General features: G+C 41.7%; 1 protein-coding gene across 1 annotated transcript in view; it reads left to right on the forward strand.

Moving 5' to 3' along the window:
- The window catches only part of slit2 (slit homolog 2 (Drosophila)), a 74988-nt gene that overhangs the window by 53572 nt on the left and 1851 nt on the right, over positions 1–19565 (forward strand). The window contains exons 12-35 of the mRNA XM_025058215.1: positions 784–855; positions 1134–1277; positions 2046–2209; positions 5295–5445; positions 5586–5660; positions 6065–6208; positions 6316–6459; positions 7021–7187; positions 7273–7405; positions 8194–8262; positions 8583–8654; positions 8970–9041; positions 9159–9230; positions 10640–10803; positions 11832–11956; positions 12098–12195; positions 13239–13378; positions 15471–15564; positions 15652–15789; positions 16221–16461; positions 16964–17094; positions 17185–17339; positions 17758–18094; positions 18184–18398. Coding sequence (XP_024913983.1) covers positions 784–855; positions 1134–1277; positions 2046–2209; positions 5295–5445; positions 5586–5660; positions 6065–6208; positions 6316–6459; positions 7021–7187; positions 7273–7405; positions 8194–8262; positions 8583–8654; positions 8970–9041; positions 9159–9230; positions 10640–10803; positions 11832–11956; positions 12098–12195; positions 13239–13378; positions 15471–15564; positions 15652–15789; positions 16221–16461; positions 16964–17094; positions 17185–17339; positions 17758–18094; positions 18184–18398 — 3317 coding nt within the window. The remainder of the gene's footprint in view (positions 1–783; positions 856–1133; positions 1278–2045; positions 2210–5294; positions 5446–5585; positions 5661–6064; positions 6209–6315; positions 6460–7020; positions 7188–7272; positions 7406–8193; positions 8263–8582; positions 8655–8969; positions 9042–9158; positions 9231–10639; positions 10804–11831; positions 11957–12097; positions 12196–13238; positions 13379–15470; positions 15565–15651; positions 15790–16220; positions 16462–16963; positions 17095–17184; positions 17340–17757; positions 18095–18183; positions 18399–19565) is intronic.

Here is a 19565-nt window from a genome sequence, read left to right on the forward strand (position 1 = left end):
GCTCCAAAAGCGCGGACCATTCCTCCCGGCTGCTGCTGCTGCTGCTGCTGCTGCTGCTGCTGCTGCTGCTGCTGTCAGAGTTGGTATTGAGGTGAAAAGTGCTAACAACTAGTCCTGTTGTAAGGTGTTATTTAATAGCCGGTCGTTGGCATTAAGTCGATTCAGGAGTGAGTGATTGAAATGGTTCAATGCCGTTACATTCACTGTATGGGTTCAAACTGAAGGCAGAGAGAAGGCGTTTTCTTATCTTTAAATGTATCCATATTTTGATAAGCAACAATTTCTTCAGATTTTTAATCATTTCTTTTTTTTACTGAAGAGAGATATTATGCATTCATGTGAAGTTGTCAGTATTTGAAACCCTCTTGGAGTTCTTGTTAGTCTAATTTAGGAGCAGTCAGGTTTCATTCCACCACCATTTCACCCATCATTAGGCCAGTGGTCCCAGCAAATAAATAGCTCAGGTTTGATATTTGATCACAGTTCTGTATGCAGCAGTGGAACTCAATTAGGCTCAATTAGTGTTCCTGAACGCACCGCGGTCTAATGTGGCTCTGATCAAACTGATTAATAGAGGCTTTGCCGCCACTTTGCCACAAATCTGGACACATTTGTTTTTCTCTGTGATAAACCAGCTCTCCCAGTATACAGTATAAATCTAAATTACTGCTGCCTTCATCGAGGCCTAGAAATCTGTTGTTAAAGACTTGGTGTTTATGTTAGAGAACTGTTATTTATACGTGTGATGTCATCCATTTTTAACGCAGTTTTCTTTGTCGACAGGGTGTTGTACGGGAACAAGATCACTGAGATTTCCAAAGGACTGTTCGAGGGGCTGTTTTCTCTGCAGCTATTGTGAGTGGATACACACACACACACACACACACACACACATACACACACGTTTTGTTGCTGCTGAGAGCTCATATCTTTAGCTCATTGCTATTCTATTTCAGTGTGTTTAGTGAAATCACCCTCATCACGGTGACGCTGTGGTTAAAAGCCATCATCACTGACCTGTAACATTTTATCTGACAACAGTGTCTCTTCATTCCCTCTGCCTTACCTGCTCATTCTCTCTCTCTCTCCCTCTCTCTCTCTCTCTCTCTCTCTCTCTCTCTCTCTCTCTCCAGGTTACTGAATGCTAATAAGATAGCGTGTCTACGTGTGGATGCATTTCAGGACCTTCACAACCTCAATCTGCTCTCACTTTATGACAACAAGCTGCAGACGATCGCCAAGGGAACGTTCTCATCACTGAGAGCCATTCAAACACTGTATGTACACACACACACACACCCACACACAGGCTCTGCGTAAAACAACATCATTATAACTGAATGACTGCAGATTGTCTTTCCCAGAATAATAAACAGAATCCTTTGAACATTTACTCTTTGGTCTGGGGTGGAAACAACACACTTGGTTCAGTTTCATCTGAAATATTTCAGCGAAACTAAGTATTTCCTTTTCTTCCTTCATCACCTTGGTTACAACAACATACACATGGCTGTGGTTGTCACACAGAGAATTCAACAACAGCCACTATCAGCTTTCAGCTGCTATGAAGCAGCAGTAACGCTGTAAGGTTCCCACTCTACCAGCACCGTCAGTCTGAGTGTTGCCAACATGCACTGATCTTTATATGCATCTTATTGGTATTGGTCTGTTGTGGTTGTTAGGTGGAGAAAAGTGTCAGGAGTGACACTAAAATGAATTTAGTAAAAAGTGGAGAATCAGTTCATCAGTTGTGATCGATTCCTCTCTAGTTAACAACAGTCCACCGTAGTTTCGACTCCTCTAAGTGAAGTCGAGTTGACTGGAGTCCTCAGTTTGTTGCAGTAAACAGTCTGACCAACAGATGTCACTAATTCTTAGACCTTGTTTGTAAAAAAAAAAATCAAGCAGCAGTAATGTTTTTATTTACTGTATCACTGAGACAATATTGTTTTCTAAAGTCTGTTGTTCATGTTTGTGTTGTCGTTGTCCGCTGCTGTGTGTGTGTGTCATATGAATGTGTGTGTGTGTGTGTGTGGACGGAACAGCCACTTAGCCCAGAACCCATTCATATGCGACTGCCATCTGAAGTGGCTGGCTGACTACCTGCAGGACAATCCCATCGAGACCAGCGGTGCACGCTGCACAAGTCCGCGGCGGCTCGCCAACAAGAGGATCGGACAAATCAAGAGCAAGAAATTCCGCTGCTCAGGTACAAACACAAAAACAACAAAGTGACCTCTCTCTCACAGCTGGTTCCACACAGACTCAGATTTAAGACTCTTTATTCTGTGTCTTCCTGCTGGGACTTTCCCTTGGTCTCTGTTCCAAACCTCAAATTCTCTGGCTCTTCTAGTTATTGTCACACACACACACACACACACACACAGCACACACACAGCACACACACAGCACACACAGCACACACACTTTCAGCATTACCTTTGTTCTTGTGTTGGTTTTCACTTCTCTCTCTGTGTCTCTTCTTCTTTAGCTAGAGAGCAGTATTTCATTGAAGGTATTTTACACAGAGCATGTGTGTGTGTGTGTGTGTGGGTGTTCACTCTCCGTGCACAGATGCTGCACACATGCACACTGTAGGACACTTGAAGTGGCTTGCCTTGATGTTCACCTCCTAATGATCTCACTGACACATCAGTCTGCAGCCCGTTAATAAGACGATCCCACTCCAGCCCCTGTCCTGCACTTTGGTTTGGAACACGAACACAACAACAGAGCAGAGTTCTGGAAACTGCCTCCAGACCTGGACGCTTTCGTTACTGTTGCGCTCGTCGTTTGAAGGCCACGTTATTTCACACTCGCGTCGTACTAAATTCTAATGCAGCGTCTCAAAGGGAATCTTTTATCTGAGAGTTTTGAAGTCAACGACAGTGATGCTAAGAATGATGACTATGATGATGATGACACGTGTGGCTCACTGTTACTTCAAACTGGCTGTAACCCCTGGTATCAAAGCTTGTTTTGATCCTTTATTTTATAAATGTTTTGCCAATATAAACGAATACAAAGTAATAGTGATGTGCTGATTGGTTTAGGCAAAACTGAAACTTTATCATTGGAGATGAAGTTTCAGCCAATACAGGGCTCAGAAAATAATATTGCTCAAAATAACGTAACCTCTTTTCAAAGTTAGTCTTGTAAAACAATACTATATTAGATGTAAATATATATATATTAAAAAAAAAAAAACATTAATCCAAAAACCTTTAGATGCACACTGTCAAAATAAACTTTTTATTATCTACTATCTGTATTTGTTGAATTTATATATATTTATTTATTTATTTTTCCGTTGGTCATACAGTTCCTAAAGTTCCGTCCCGACTCCAAAGCTCTCTTACTCAAAACTGGGGGCACGTTATGCAATTCTCAAATTTCATTTTACGTGAATCACAAAACCTAAATGTTTGCTGTGTCTAAATGCACGAGGGTGTGTCCAGGGGGCGCCAGTTTCCCTTCTGCCAGCTACAAAACATCAAAATGTCACACAGTTGCCTCGCTCAGAGGGGCGCAGTGAAATATGTAAATCAGACCCGCAAATGAGATCAGTAGCAGCCCTAAAGGCGGTCATTATCACTTCAGCACAAACACGAGGCATGGTGTGAGATGTGTGAGGGCATGTGTGTGTGTGTGTGTGTGTGTGTCAGTGCATGGTCATTAACTCAGATACTCTTCAGGGACGGAGGTTTCAAAGCCCAGATCGCCCATAAGGGCCGGAGCTGAATAATTGAAGAAGTTGAACAGACATGGTTTATTCTGCGGCGCCACCTAAAGACCAAGCCTTAGATCAATACATCTGAAACCACTCTGTTTATTTTGGCATTGTTTGGCATTTTCAACCCTGCTCAACCTCATTGTTAGGCAATCTAAAAAAAACCCGGTCGACCCAGGCCTGGTGGCCACAGTTTGCAGCTCTTTTTTTTTCACCCATCTTCACTTCCTGGGATTTTATTTTATTTTTCTGATTTTCTCTCCTGTTTTAATAAACAAGTGAAATCCCTTCTTCTTTTTCCTACTGCCTCTCTCACACACTCAGGAGTACACCATCATGTCGGCTGTAAGTAACACACACACCCAGACCCGCTCCTCTCCCCCCTCAGCTGACGTCTGACCTTTAAACCTCGTCCACAGTGACTTGTTACCCTCTCTGACTCCTCGTGTGTGTTAACGACCAACACTGGTGAATACGATGATCAGACTTGGTTATTGGTACTTCTGTCAGCGTGTGTGTGTGTGTGTGTTTATGTTCCTAGAAGTCAGGGCTTCTCTTGCCTTCAGTGCTGCTGTAACTCTCCTCCCACTGCTCCCCTGTGATGTGTCTGTGACTTCAGAAGCTCTAGTTGCTTCAGTTTCTGCTTTTTCCCTCCCGCCAGTCTCCCTTCTCTCCCATCCCGTCACCCCTGTCTTCTTACCCTCTTCTTTCCTCCTGTCCTTTCCTTTCCTCTCTCCCCTGACATCACCCGCTCTCTCTCCTTTCCTCCACCTCCTCCTCCATTATAACCCACTCATCTCCTCATCCTTGTTTCCTCCTCCTCTCCTCTCCTCTCCTCTCCTCTCCTCTGTCTTTCCCACCCCTGTGTTCCAGCGGAGGAGCAGTCACTCAGCAGGTTGTTCCTTTGTGCTTGATCTAACCATGTGGCTGCCAGGTTCCAAAAGTGGAACATGGTTCTGTCAAGCACCATGGAACGGCCCTGCAAAGCCCTACAGCATGGCCAAGAGACGCAAGAGACAGCCGCCTCCTGTCGTGTCCTGCAACCTCTGTGTGTTTGTGTCTCCGTGTCTCTCTGCGTGTGAACGAGAGAAAACTCAGACTGATTGAGTTCGTGAGCTCTTCTCTGCTGCCATCACGTGTTTTAAGCTGTGCTGTTTGTGCTGTGGTTTCTAACACTAACAGTTTCTTTGCAGCCTGATGGAGCAGAAACTCTGTGGTGTTTGTTCTTGCGTACGTCTCCCAAATATATGTCTTGGTCTAGACACAGTGTACGTCTACGGGATTTGGCTCTGAATGCTCATGATTAATGTGGCATATGATCATAATCAGGGATGTTTTTGAAAACATCGCTGGTCGAACAATTTCCACTTCACCCTAGAGCCGTGCAGCCCCCCCACCGCCCCCGTCCCTCCATTGCAATGTCTCGGAATTTCCACCAGTTTATCACGGCTCCAACTTTGGCCATCTGCGGAGTTTATGTTGGAGCCTGTAGCAGTAAACAGTGAGATTGGATCTCGCTCGGTGAGGGCATCCAGTGATGTGATGTGATTGTGATTGTGACCAGGTACTGAGGATTACCGCAGCAAGCTGGGGGGAGACTGTTTTGCAGACCTGGCCTGCCCCGAGAAGTGTCGCTGCGAGGGCACAACAGTCGACTGCTCCAACCAGAAACTCACCAAAATACCAGATCACATTCCTCAGTACACTGCAGAACTGTGAGTCACAGTGGATTTATCTGGCACAAAGCAAATTCACGCATTGACCTTTATCAACTCCTCTTCTTTCGCATTTTCTCCAATTGTTCTCTCACTTTGTGACTTTGACCACGTCTCTTCCTTCTCTTCTTTGTCGTCAGACGTCTAAACAACAATGACTTCACTGTCCTGGAGGCCACGGGGATTTTCAAAAAACTGCCTCAACTGAGGAAGATGTGAGTCTTTCCTTACAAGAAGATCAATTCACTGGGAAAAAAACAACGATTTAGGATGGAAATTCTCTGTAGTTAAAGATCAGCTGGCAAAGGTTGACTAGTCAAAACAAAGGAATATTTTCATCACTGGTTGATTAACATATTGTGATTTCCAGACATTGCAGCATTTTGTTTTTTTAGCCCAATATTTTTTAGAATTTAATGACCAACAGTGGTTAGAACTTCTAATAATAATAATAATTATTATTATTGTTATTATTATTAAAATAAATAATAAAATAAATTGAACTATATTAATCATATTGATCATAACGAAAATAATAATAAATAATGATGCAAAATATTTTATATTTTTATTGAGTAAATTGCCCATAATGCATCTCTTCCTGTCGTTTCCTTTGCAGTAACCTGAGTAACAACCGCATCACAGACATAGAGGAGGGAACATTCGAAGGAGCCTCTGGAGTCAACGAGTTAATTTTGACCTCCAACAGACTGGAGAACGTGCACCACGGCATGCTGAAGGGACTGAGCGGCCTCCGCACACTGTGGGTACACACACACATGCACACACACACACGTGCGCCTGATGAGAAACGTAATGTAATTATCACATTGATGTTAAATATGACTGTACCGTTGTCCTGATGAGCAGCATGCTGAGGAGTAACCACATCAGCTGTGTGAGCAACAGCAGCTTCGTGGGCCTGAGCTCCGTGCGTCTCCTGTCACTCTACGACAACCAGATCACCTCCATGAGCCCGGGAGCCTTCGACACACTGCACTCTCTGTCCACGCTGTGAGTAGCGACGATGTCAAATGATTAAAAAATAATAATAATAAAACGAACAAAAATGCACCAGTATTTTTTTTTTAAATGTCAGCGTCTGGTTTTGATTCTTCTCGTGTTTTTTCTGTATCACAATATCTATTTGAAGTCCAGAGGTTCTGGCAGTTTCATGGCCCAGATGTTGTATTGATGACAGAGGAATAACACTGCTGCTTGGAACCTCAACATTTGGTTGAGGGTCAATGTTGAGTCAGGAAACAGGAACAACTGTAAAGACTGTAGCGTTAAGAACAACAACCAGGTTGTTAGCTGATTTGATTGGTGATATAATTTTGGTGAACCAGGCCGTGATCAACTGAAGTAAAACCTATTCAAAACATCTGAATTCCTAAAAACATATTATTTGTGCCACAAATGTGAAACTGTTGCAAAAATAAATGTTAAAAAAAAAGTATATTTAATTTGACCTGTTGCTGCCCCCTACTGTGACTAAGTGATTCTTATAGTTGTTTCAACTCTTTTTTTTTTCACAAATTCACAAAATGTAACTGAGAGTTTGTCTGTTCCCAGAAACCTTCTGGCCAATCCCTTCAACTGTAACTGTCACCTGGCCTGGCTCGGGGATTGGCTGAGGAGGAAACGTATCGTCACCGGTAACCCTCGCTGTCAGAATCCTTACTTCCTGAAGGAGATCCCCATCCAGGATGTAGCTGTCCAGGACTTTGCCTGTGAAGACGGTGAGGTCATAAGTGCAGACGTGGACGACACGTTACACCACAGCAGTGAATTCAACATTCCAACAACCGTCTTTCTCCGATGCAGGTAACAATGAGAACAGCTGCTCTCCGGTGCTGAGGTGTCCAGCGGAGTGCTCCTGTCTGGACACAGTGGTCCGCTGCAGCAACAAGGGTCTCACCACGTTGCCCAAAGGTCTCCCCAAAGAGACCACTGAACTGTACGTTAACACCAGCTCTCTTCTTTTTTTTTTTAAGTAAACACTAACAACTTAATGTGACTTGAGGATGTATATTTTAGCTACAGGCTTATATAAATACAAGATTAAAAAAAACAAAACCTAAGACTGTCACTCTGTGTTTGTGGTCATTATGCCCACACACACGACACACAGTCCAGTCAGTCCAGCTCTCAGTAAACATGGTGGTCATTCGTCCAGCACGCCCTCCTCCCTGGAGTCGTTCTTATCTAATATGTCAACTTTTGTTTTAAAAAATGTCCTCATGGGGACGTAAACGAGCAACAGAGATGGAAACTTTACAGGAACAGGTTTGCTGACATAGTAAATGAAGTGACAAATAGCCCCCCCACACTCCCCTCCCACACCCCCGTAGACCTCGACACTCTTATCGATGGTTTCACTAAGGGACCGTAACGAGGCTCAGTCCGTTTGTTGAGAGCAGTTCATGGTCTGCGTGGACATTGTGTTGTCAACGGGTTCATGTTCACTGATTTTTGCTGAGGCTCAGACTCACAAGTCTACGTTCTACTGTACACACACACACGCACACACAACACTGAGTCTCTCCGTCCTCCAGTGTGTACACCCGTGTTTATTATGGCTCCGGCAGTAATGACCGCTCACGCTGCAGGAGATGAGGAATTTCCCAAGTGCTTAAATAACTTTATTTTTTTTCTCCGCCCCTTCTTTCTCCATCTCTCTTGTTTCCAATGCTCGTTCTTTCTCCTCCTCCTCCTCCTCCTCTCTTTTCTCTCTCTCTCTCTAAGGTACCTGGATGGTAACCATTTCACTCAGGTTCCCACGGAGCTCTCCAACTACAAACATTTAACACTTATGTAAGTTTTATCACCCTGACCCTAACAGGTCAATATCACACTCACAGACACACAGGTCTGTAGTTCTGTGTTTCAGTTGCACACTGGTGTCCACATGTCAACCTGGCCTGTATTTCCTGCTAGTTTTTTTGGCTTTTCAAAAGACTGAGACTAACTGATGTGTTATAATAACTGCCGGTTCAGACTTGGCCGTGTGAGAAAGACGGACCGGAGTACAGGATGGTGTTCTGCACCGTACACAGACCGTCTGCACACGTGTCCGTCGGCTCTCCTTCATGCATGTTTCGTGTTTTATGTTTAAACTGTTGCTTCCTTTTCAGTGACTTGAGTAACAACCAGATCAGCACGTTGTCCAACCACAGCCTCAATAACATGTCCGAACTGCTTACCCTGTGAGTCTGGCTTTACATCAGTGCCTTTGCATTGTTACGTTTGTAATCGATTGTGTGAAATGTTAAGAAAAGACACTTTGAAGCATGTAGAGTTTTTATTTTTTTTAATTAAGAAAAGGTTAAAAATCCACACAAATGGAAAAACAATGGGTTTAAAAATATATTTTTTATTATTCATCTTTGTGTTGAACTACTGTAGCTACTACAGTGAAACTAGAAACAGGATTGTGTTTTCATTTCTCTTGCCGTGTCTAAATACATTCAACCTTTTTCTACATTGATCGCCATGACAACTTGTTTATTTTTTATGTAAAGAATCCTGAGCTACAACCGCCTCAGATGCATACCAGTGAGGGCCTTCGATGGACTCAAGTCCCTCCGACTGCTGTACGTTTCTGTCCACACACACACACACACAAACACTCAGGGCAAGAAACTAAAGAGGAAAAAAAACATTTTTCTGATGTTGCGTCTCCTTTGTTCTCTCTTGTGTTTTTCCCTCAGATCTCTACATGGTAACGACATATCTCTGATCCCAGAGGGCGCTTTCAAAGACTTGTCGTCACTTTCCCACTTGTGAGTAACATTGAAATCTTAATGACTGCCGTGTATTTACTGATGAAAGTGTTTAACCCGCAGAACTGCAAAATAAATAAAGGGTTCTCTCACAATATAAAAGGAAGACATGGAGTGCAAATCACTTCATTAGTAAGTTAATAACGAGGAAAAATGTTAGCAGTGCAACGGAATAATCCACAGCTGTTTTCTTCCTCCCTCTCACCGAGTCTAAATCCACTACAATAATATAATGATAAAATAAAACACATCAGTGTGACTGAGGAGAAAAGTAATTCAGAAACAGCTTCGGCTGAGAATAATGATTCTTCACTGACGTTATTTTTGAAGGTTTCAGTATTTTCTCTTCTTAAAAACATTACCATTCTGCTGTAATGAAAACAAAAACAGACGTTTCTAAATTTAAAAAACACATTCAGAAAGATTCAGGAGATTTTGGTCAAAAACAACAGTGTGATTTAGAACTGACCAGTTTAATTTCACACCAAATTACCTCAGTACATTACTATGAGGAACAAACAAGCTCTACAGTAGAGAGCGACACCAGTGAAGCCGTGACTGTCTGAGTTCAGCTGTCGAACAGCATCGTCAGTAGATTGGTCTGTCAGTCTTTACAGACTTTAACAGCCTCTAACTGTCTCCCATCGTCTCTCTGACCGCTGTAATATTCCTGTCAGAGACAGATGGAGAAAATTACCTCTTATTTCCAATGGCTAGACGGTTAGATTGTCCACCTCTCATCTGACAGAGCTGGATGACTGAGAACCTACACAGACGTGTTCATGTTCTACTGGAAAAGTTGTATTATTCTCTGTGAGGGTCTGACAGGCCATTTTCACAGAGGGTGGATGTGACACTTAGATGCATGGAAGAGGCTGCAGTGTCTGCAGAATGACACCAGGGGGGGTTAGAACTGGCACTGACCAATAAATACCCATTAGAGAAAAGCAGTTAGCTTTAACAAAGACAAATGCTTGAACAACAGCGTTGAACACAGAGACGGTGGAGGAAGGTGTAGCTGTGGAAGTAGTTTCTTACTACACCTGCGTGAGTGTGACTAGTAATTAGGACGGCGTCCAAGTAGGAAATGAATCAGTCACCGAGTGAGTGGATCTGCCGCTGCCAGAAAGCTCATGTTGGTGTGACTCCAGTGGTGGATATAATGAACGGAGCTGCTAAAAGGTTAGAAGAAAAGAAGGTTCTCAAACTGACACAGAGCGTCCAAGGTACAGGAGACGAGAGACAGAGACATTAGTGGACTGACATTTGACCTAACAGTAATTTACAGTTCGGTATTTGACACTGATACACATACTTTTTACCTCTGATTCCTGACACAGTTCATCTTAAATAAATCAATGCTGTGTTATAGTGACTGAACAGTGTCCTCCCTCTCCTTCCAATGACAGGGCCCTGGGGGCCAACCCTCTGTACTGCGACTGCCACATGCAGTGGCTGTCAGACTGGGTGAAGAGTGGATACAAGGAGCCTGGTATAGCCCGCTGTGCCGGGCCTGGAGACATGACCGACAAACTGCTGCTGACCACGCCTTCTAAGAAGTTTACGTGCACAGGTAAAGACACGCAGGACTCTGTGTCATAACAAAAAAAATAAAAGAAATAAACACACACATACGTATGAATATGGATTCAGATGTTTATTCAAAATCATAATCTGTTTGTTTGTAAAGAATCATGAAAGAATAGAATCAGCTGTTTAAAGTTCAATTGTATTTAATAATACTCCTGTATCTTGTGTCTTTTTAAACATAACGTAAAAATTGATGCCTGAAACTTAAAAAATAAATGTCCTCACATCGACAGCTGTATAACGTAAAAATTGATGCCTGAAACTTTACTTCAAAAAATAATGTCCTCACATCGACAGCTGGTTCTTGGAACTCAACTCAACTTTTTATAAAACTTATTTTTAATTTACCTGTCAGTTTGTATTCATACGTTGAAGAACTATTTATTCTTTCTTGTAACATTTTTTAAAACACGTAACTGATAATAACCTTGATCTTGACTGTTACAAAGTGTTAGCACCCTTTGATCTCCTGACATCAAAATGAACACATGACTAAAACCTGTTTCTGACCTGATCTAACCGACGCTCTGTAGAAGTCGTGGGTCCGTGTGGTTTTCTGGTGCCAGGTAAACAAGCTGCTCATCATCAGTTCCTCCTCCGTAGTCTCTGCTCTGGTCCTCGCCCCGTCTTCCCTCAGCTGCTCCTCCAAACCCTGATCAGACTGAACCTCTTTACAAACCTCTTGTTTTAACCACAAGTGTCTGACTGTGAAATGTTAATGTGTGTGTGTCCTCTGTACTAGTCATGGACCTGCGAAGACAACCTGCTGTGTGTGCTTTAAAAACATTATAGAATTCATGTAATTCATAATTCATAATTCAACATTAATTCTAAATGAAAATGATGTTTGCAAACATAAAGCAACATTTGCAGTGTGTAACTGAAGCGTGTTTAAGCAGGTTCTTGATGATGTATTGATCTGTCATGTATTTACACCTGTTTGTTTTTGTCCATTTGGAGGTTGTTGAATCCCTGCTCTCTGTTGTGTGTTTGTGTGTGTCCTTCAAACAGGCCCGGTGGATCTGAGTGTCCAGGCCAAATGTGAACCCTGTCTGTCAAACCCCTGCAAGAACGACGGCACCTGCTCCAACGACCCGGTGCACTACTACCGCTGCACCTGCCCCTACGGATTCAAGGTAAACAACCACAGACAGCTGAAGGACAGAGGCAGATACTCAGAGCACAACAGACTCAGGGCTTTAACCCATGTAGTCTTGGTCCAAGATAATTGGTGATAAAGATGGGAAAATCCTGTTCTGTGTGTCGTGTGCACTCAGGGCCAGAACTGTGAGGAGCCCATCCACGCCTGCATCAGTAACCCATGTCAGAACAGTGGAACCTGTCACCTGAAGGAAGGAGAAGGAAGCAACTTCTGGTAAGAATCTTTAAAATGGCCTTATTGAGAAATATTTAAGGTCTATTTTTTGGTGCCTGGAATCTTTTTTTTTTTTTTTTTTTTTTGCAACGATGTGTGTGTTTGAATTCTTTGACAGCTGTGGCTGGATAAATATGATGTAGCTTATACACAATCTAACACAGTGTTTTCTAAGCCTTTTTTGTGTGCGTAAAACTACACAAAAATATCTCCCAAACTTTATAGAATGACTTTGTAATTAAATAATTTACTCACTCAATGTGAATCTCAGGCCAGTTTAGTTGAACACAACACTGATATACTTCCAGGAATTGAAGAAAGACACAAAGGAAAAGTATTTAATTTATTTAGTTCTCAATTTGGCGTAGACAAACAAGAGACAAATTATTTTGTAAATAAATTATAGCTATCAGACCAATTAAGTGAAATTGGATAATTTCCCGTGGCACGCCTAACGATCTCTCACGGCACGCTAATGTGCCATGGCACAGTGGTTGGGAATCACTGCGCTAGATTACCCAAGAATGGAATCTGAACTGCAGCGGCTACCTCCATCAATAATGCTGCTGCGCTAATGACACGTGGGAATGAATAAAACAGAAGGTAAACTGCTAATTAGACTGGTTTTGTCTCTGGTCTTCGTCTTCCGGCGGAGAGATTCGCCTTCTCTTCATTAGACTCACAGAGAACCATTAGCACCCTGCCATTAGCGAGAAGCTGAACAGATTTATACCCTCCACACAGACGTTACACCAACCTGATCACAAATCATCTGCTCTTTCTCTCTCTTGGTCTATGATTTTTTTCATCATTACTTCTCTCTGTGTTGTCTTTGCTCATGAATCCTCTGAGTGATTAGTTCCTCATAGAGAGCTGTCAGTGACAAAGTAATGAAATGTTGGTAAATCCACTTGAGTCCGTGCCGCACAAGAGCATTTTATTATCCTCGTAATGAACCACTGTGTGTGTGGCTATAGTCACATGGTGGAGACACATTCTTATTCAGTCTTTGTGTGTGTGTGTGTGTGTTTTCATATCACCAGGTGTGTGTGTCCAGAGGGCTTTGAAGGCGATGCCTGTGAGATCAACATAGACGATTGTGAGGACAACGACTGTGAGAACAACTCCACCTGCATCGACGGTATCAACAACTACACCTGCATGTGTTCCCCGGAATATACAGGTAATACCAGTGACAGGGTCCACGTTTGTCTCTGTGTCACCATACACAGAACAATAGTCGGCAATTTCTGTGCAATTTAATGTCATCATGTGATTTGTGGCTTTATATATATATAAAATATATATATATATATAAATAAAATATATATAAAATAATGCACACAGTTATTCAAATATACATCAATCCTGCAGTTATTGTTCATTATTACATTCTTGTTTTTGCATTGATATTAATTTCTGTTTTTAGTTTTTTTTATTCATCATTTTCACTAATATAAAATAATAATAATTTTAGGCACTTATATATGGATCTATAGAAATATTAAACTGATCCTTCCTGGTGACAGTAAAAATTCACTCTGCTGTAGTACTCTGTTGTGTCCACTGAATGACAGACGTCTCTCTGACAGAAACGCGCTGCAGATCGATCACACCACGTTCTGACCGACGCTGCTCTGTTGCTACTTGTTCGTCTGCTTTTTCACTGTGCTAATCATCTCTGACAGCTAACCTTTTTGGCGCTGTTCTCTCCCTGTCTGTGTCTGGCTCTAAATATATATATCTGTCCTCTGTTTTTCTTTTTCTTTTTCTTTTTCTTTTTTTTTTTTCTTTTTTTTTTTGTTGCAGCTGCTAACAATGAGGTTGAGAGAGGTTAGTCTGTTCTTCACTGCCTTCCCCCTTCCTCTCTCCTTGCTTCATTTCCTTTCCTTCTTCCTTACCTGACCCTGTGTGCTGCAGAAATGTGACACTGCCACAGATTGAACATTTTCTACTAAGCCCTGCTTCATGTTTGCTCTGCACGACCCCGTTGATCAAAGCAACTTTTCCTAATGCGATGTATCTGTGTTCTCTCCTCTTGCCACTCTCTGTAAACATAACATTATCAAACCAAAAGATGATATGCTGTATTCCAGATCAACAGTTTAGGAAGAACAGAACCGATGTGATTTTTTTTTTTTTTACATGTGTGTATCTTCCAAATAGTTTCCAGGCTCCACAGGCTCTTAGAGTCCCAAATATTAAAAGAGCCAAATGAATACATCTGCTTCTGAGCCTGCTGTTATCTAATAATAGAACTGACCCGGAAATTGTCAAGGCGTCAATTACTTTTTTAAATTAGAATTTTATTAACATTTTACATCTGCTACAGCTATATCTAAACCAGTTTCAAATCGGTTTCCAATAATAATTCAATAGGTGCAATGACATTTTTCGGCTTCATTGACTTCTTTCTTTGACAGCTTTTCACTAAGATTCACATCATCAGCTTCACTCACAGGGTTGGCCTGATCTACAAACAGTTAGTGTGTAGTGGAGCTTTTAAAATTGTATTTTGGGGGCGGTATTGAAATAATCTCTTCCAATTCAGCGCTACCCTGGGATTAATCTGATTATTTATATATATATATATATATATATATATAATTACACCTATTGATAAATGTGTTTAGTTGAAAACTAATTTTCTGTCTGTGCTCACGAGGTGAGAGCAGTTGAGTTCACACAGCTCCAAAGCCTAAATGCAGATAAAACCCATCAAACAGCAGCCGGACTTCATGACTCAGCTCACTGCTGCTGTAATTATGGGTAAAATGAAGACATTTACTGTAAAATAGATACAGAACATAAACATGTCAGCACATCTACTATAAGATCTCACAGGTTTTCAATGATAACGTGATGACTACCAGGCCTGAGCGTACAGTCCTTAGCACTGAGTCACTGTTGATGGAAAATAAGTTGTATTGTAACTGAGAATCAGAGTCAGATTCGGGAAATGATTTATCCTTGTGTGACAATTGAGAATTATTTGTAATACTGCTGGGAATATCAAACATTTGGTTGGTTGGTTAAGGACACACACCTTTAGAATGCACAATACACACACACACACACACACACATATATTTTTATATTTATTATAGACTTGTGCCCTTCCTAAGAGAAGGTTGTTCTTAAATGCATAAACAAAAACATTGTCCATGAATTTACAAAATAATAATAATACAGAGTTTTCTCCATTTTATAGCACAGTATTAAAAGTGATTTGCTGATGTGTTTACGTGTTTCTTCTTCTGTGTGTGTGTTTCCAGGTGAACTGTGTGAAGAGAAAGTGGACTTCTGTGCTCCGGATCTGAATCCATGTCAGCACGACTCAAAGTGTATTTTGACTCCTCAAGGATACAAGTATGTCATCAGACATCAAGGACATCCTGATCAACTGGACTTCACCGTCAACTGAGTAGAATGTAACTGAAGTGAGTTGTGTTGCAGGTGTGAGTGCACACCTGGCTACGTAGGTGAGCACTGTGAAGTGGACTTTGACGACTGTGAAGAGAACAAGTGTCAGAACGGAGGTCAGTGCATCGATGCCATCAACGGATATACCTGCGTCTGTCCAGAAGGATACAGGTGAGAAGACACACTCCATTCAAGTCATGAAGTACATTACGTCATATCATGGTTAACTTGTTGTTACCAGCAGTTATGGATCAGTTTACGTCATGATGATCATCACAAACTGACATTATTAACTTGAAAGCAATAAAAAACATGGAAAACTTTTTTTGGGGGGAAATGAGCAATAAAAAACATGGAAAACTTTTTTGGGGGGGAAATGTCGTAGCAGAAAGTTTGTTTTAAAGTGTACGTCTGTATGTCAAAGAAGGGGGACCCACCCCCTACTTTGGAAACCACTGATCACTGGTGCGTACTGTGGTTGGGTTTTCCTCACTGGGATCATTGTCAGTTTGTATAATGTACCTTTTTAGGTTTTTTGCGCTGGAATGATGGTGAAAGCTGTTTAAATGATATTTTTAAACGTTTGTGTGTCTTTGCTGCAGTGGGTTGTTCTGTGAGTTCCCTCCTCCCATGGTCCTTCCTCGCACCAGCCCCTGTGACAACCACGAGTGCCTGAACGGTGCCCAGTGTGTGGTTGTGGGTTCAGATCCCCGCTGCCAGTGTCTGCATGGCTACGAGGGTGAACACTGTGAGACGCTTGTCAGTGTCAACTTTGTCAACCGCGAGTCTTACCTGCAGCTTCCCTCCAGTCTTTTCTCACCACAGACCAACATTAGCTTACAGGTGAACACTCGCTCCAGTGCTGTACTGCATTAATAACTAAAGGACTCAGAGATGATACCCATCGTGCTCTAACATTATGATACAGCAATGTTGAAAAATTTAAATTGAACTTTCAAACTTGTCAAGTAAAAGTTCCAAGTAAAAATAACATGAATCCTTGTTAATTATAGACATTATTACAGATATTATCAGTGATTAGATTAGATTAAATTTAATTAGTTTCCTCAATTTTATTCTGCATCTTTTTTTTCCTTGATTCAATATTTATTTGTCTTCTACCTTTGCATTGGTGTCAATACACAACAGAAATAGAGATTTTATTGTAAGGCAGTTCTATCTCTTTTATGCTTTTAGAGGCCACTTGGGTTTACAGTAAAATATAATTATTTCTGCATCTGAAAGCTGCTGTAGGTTCAGTTTTGATGCCACACCCACTCACCCTCACTTCACACTTATCCACACATCAACTGATGTCCTGCTGTTTCCTCTGTAAAACATCCAGATAGCAACAGATGAAGACAACGGAGTGTTGTTGTACAAAGGGGACAATGATTACATTGCCATGGAGCTGTACAGAGGTCGCCTCAGGGTCAGCTACGACACCGGCTCTTACCCACCTTCTGCTATATACAGGTACGACCTGAAACAGGCAGCTCAGCTTTGTAATACTGATGTCATGTTCAGACTAACGTTTGTCTGGATTGACTTTTCTCTCTTCCTCAGCGTGGAGACGGTGAATGATGGAAGTTTTCATGTGGTGGAGTTGGTGACATCAGACCAAACTCTGTCTCTGTCTATTGATGGTGGATCACCCAAAACAATCAACTCCATTAGCAAACAGTCCACACTCAACAAAGACTCTCCTCTTTACCTGGGAGGTATGGACACAGAGACAGATGGATGTTAACACACACACACGTGTGACAGAATTAAGAGAAAGACAAAAGGAGAAAATACTTTTTTCTTCTTTTTATCTGATATGTACAGTAAAAGGGGCAATTATAAAAAGTAAAACCACAGATGTGTATGGTATAGTATGGTAAATTATAATCATAGAAGCTAATTACTTGTCTTTTTGCAGTTAAAGGGAACTTTATTTAGATTTTGAGTTTAATTTTTTACAATATTTTTATAACAATAATTCTTGGTTATTATTTTTTATTATTTATTATATAATTGTAAAAACATTAATAGAGGCTAACTAACAGTAATAGTCTTTTTGTCAACTGTATCTATCCACATATACCAGAGGAACCACATTTTTGGTATAACCTTTTTTTTTTCTCCATCCATCAGGGATGCCGGAGCGGGCCTCCACTTCTGGGGGTCTGTCAGCCCTGCAGCACAGCTCTGGAGGACGCAACGGCTCCAGCTTCCACGGCTGCCTCCGTAACTTATACGTTAATGGGAAGCTGCAGGACCTGGGGGCTGGGCTGAAGTCAGGTTCAGGCTCAGGGGTCAGACAGGGGCTCGGTCAAGGGGTGGAGCCAGGCTGCCAGCCATGCCAAAGAGGAGTCTGTGTCCAAGGGGACTGTCATCCAACGGGGCATCGGGGCTTCACCTGCACCTGCCACCCTGGCTGGACCGGAGCACTGTGTGACCAGCAGGTCAACAACCCCTGTGATGGCCATAAGTGAGTGTTAGGCTGTTTATTATCTTTGAAATTCACATTTTACCTCACATCATTTATCTTACAGCTGTACTGTTCTCATCCCTCTGCAGGTGTATCCACGGAACCTGCCAACCAATCAACTCCTACTCTTACTCCTGTCGCTGCCAGCCTGGTTTTACTGGTGTACTCTGTGATACCCCGGACCAGGAAACTGCTAACCCCTGCAGTCTTGCCCGCTGCAAGCATGGCAAATGCAGAGTTTCAGGTCTGGGAAACGCATACTGCGAGTGTAACAGTGGATACACAGGGGAGGCCTGTGACAGAGGTGAGAAAGCAAGTTTCTCTTCTTTTAGTCTGCCTGAAGTAACATTTCAGTTTCCTGCAACTAATATTTACCACAACTGTTGCTTTTATAATAAACAAGGTGCCTGGTTGGCTTCCCAGCGGTGAATGCCTTGGTTTATTCCTACAGTATGCTTGGGTTTCTATCTGATGATACAAATTCTTATGTCCAGAAATATGCAAAATGAGGACAGGCGTGTTTGAAGATTTTAAATTAACCTTCGCTCTTTTTTTAACTTTTTATAGGCATCTGCTGCCACCTAGTGGTAGAGTCTTTAACTTTCTTCTTGTCACTGTTCTATAGACGAAACACTGCAACAGTCACGGATTGGAAGTAAACCTACATAGACTTCATAATTGACTTGAACTGTTCTTTTTTAAATCAGATTTTAAATTAAAACCTCAACAGATCAGTCTTAAAGACTTCAACTCAACTTCAAAAATAGCCCAGGTTTATCTCTAGTGACTTGGACTAGGACTTGAAACTTTAAGGACTTAAGTAATTTTTTTCTCTAAAACAGACATACTTAATCCCTGGGATGTAATTTTTTGATTCTAAGTTCCAGCTTCGTCATTCTGTAAAACTCGGGTATGATCTCTGTGTTTTTACAGGGAGGGGGGAGGAGTGTAAATATACTGGATGTATTTTTAAGTAATTACAGAGAATGCATTCTTTCACCTTTAACCCCTCACACCAGCATGTGTGTACATGTCTGTTTCTGCGTTAACATCTCTAACCCTGTTGCTTCTCTAACCCAGCTTCTCCTGAGCCTTCTCTTAATCCCACACGAGGGATTACACAGGTGAGACTGCATGACCTCTGCATAAACTGTCGCTTCTTTTCCTCCTTTTTCTTCATGACTTCTCTACAGAACAACTGAAATCATGTATTTGATTTCAATGTGTAAAATGTGTTTTGTTTTTTACTGTTTTCCTGTGAAATAAAAGCATTTGACCTTATATAGAGCATTAAAAGTTGAGACATGTGTTTCTGTGTATTTATTTTTGTTCTATAGACCTTTACATCAGGTTTTAAGTGCAGCTAGTACAGGTTTTAGTTCAAATTGCATTTGATTAAGCGTACTATTTTTTCTGGAAACGTGTTGAGTTAAAGTAAAGCTTACTTGAGCTTTTCGTGAATAGAAAACAT

The sequence above is a fragment of the Cynoglossus semilaevis genome, chromosome 9 (genome assembly GCF_000523025.1).
Source record: "Cynoglossus semilaevis isolate Cse_v1.0 chromosome 9, Cse_v1.0, whole genome shotgun sequence".
NCBI lineage: Eukaryota > Metazoa > Chordata > Actinopteri > Pleuronectiformes > Cynoglossidae > Cynoglossus > Cynoglossus semilaevis.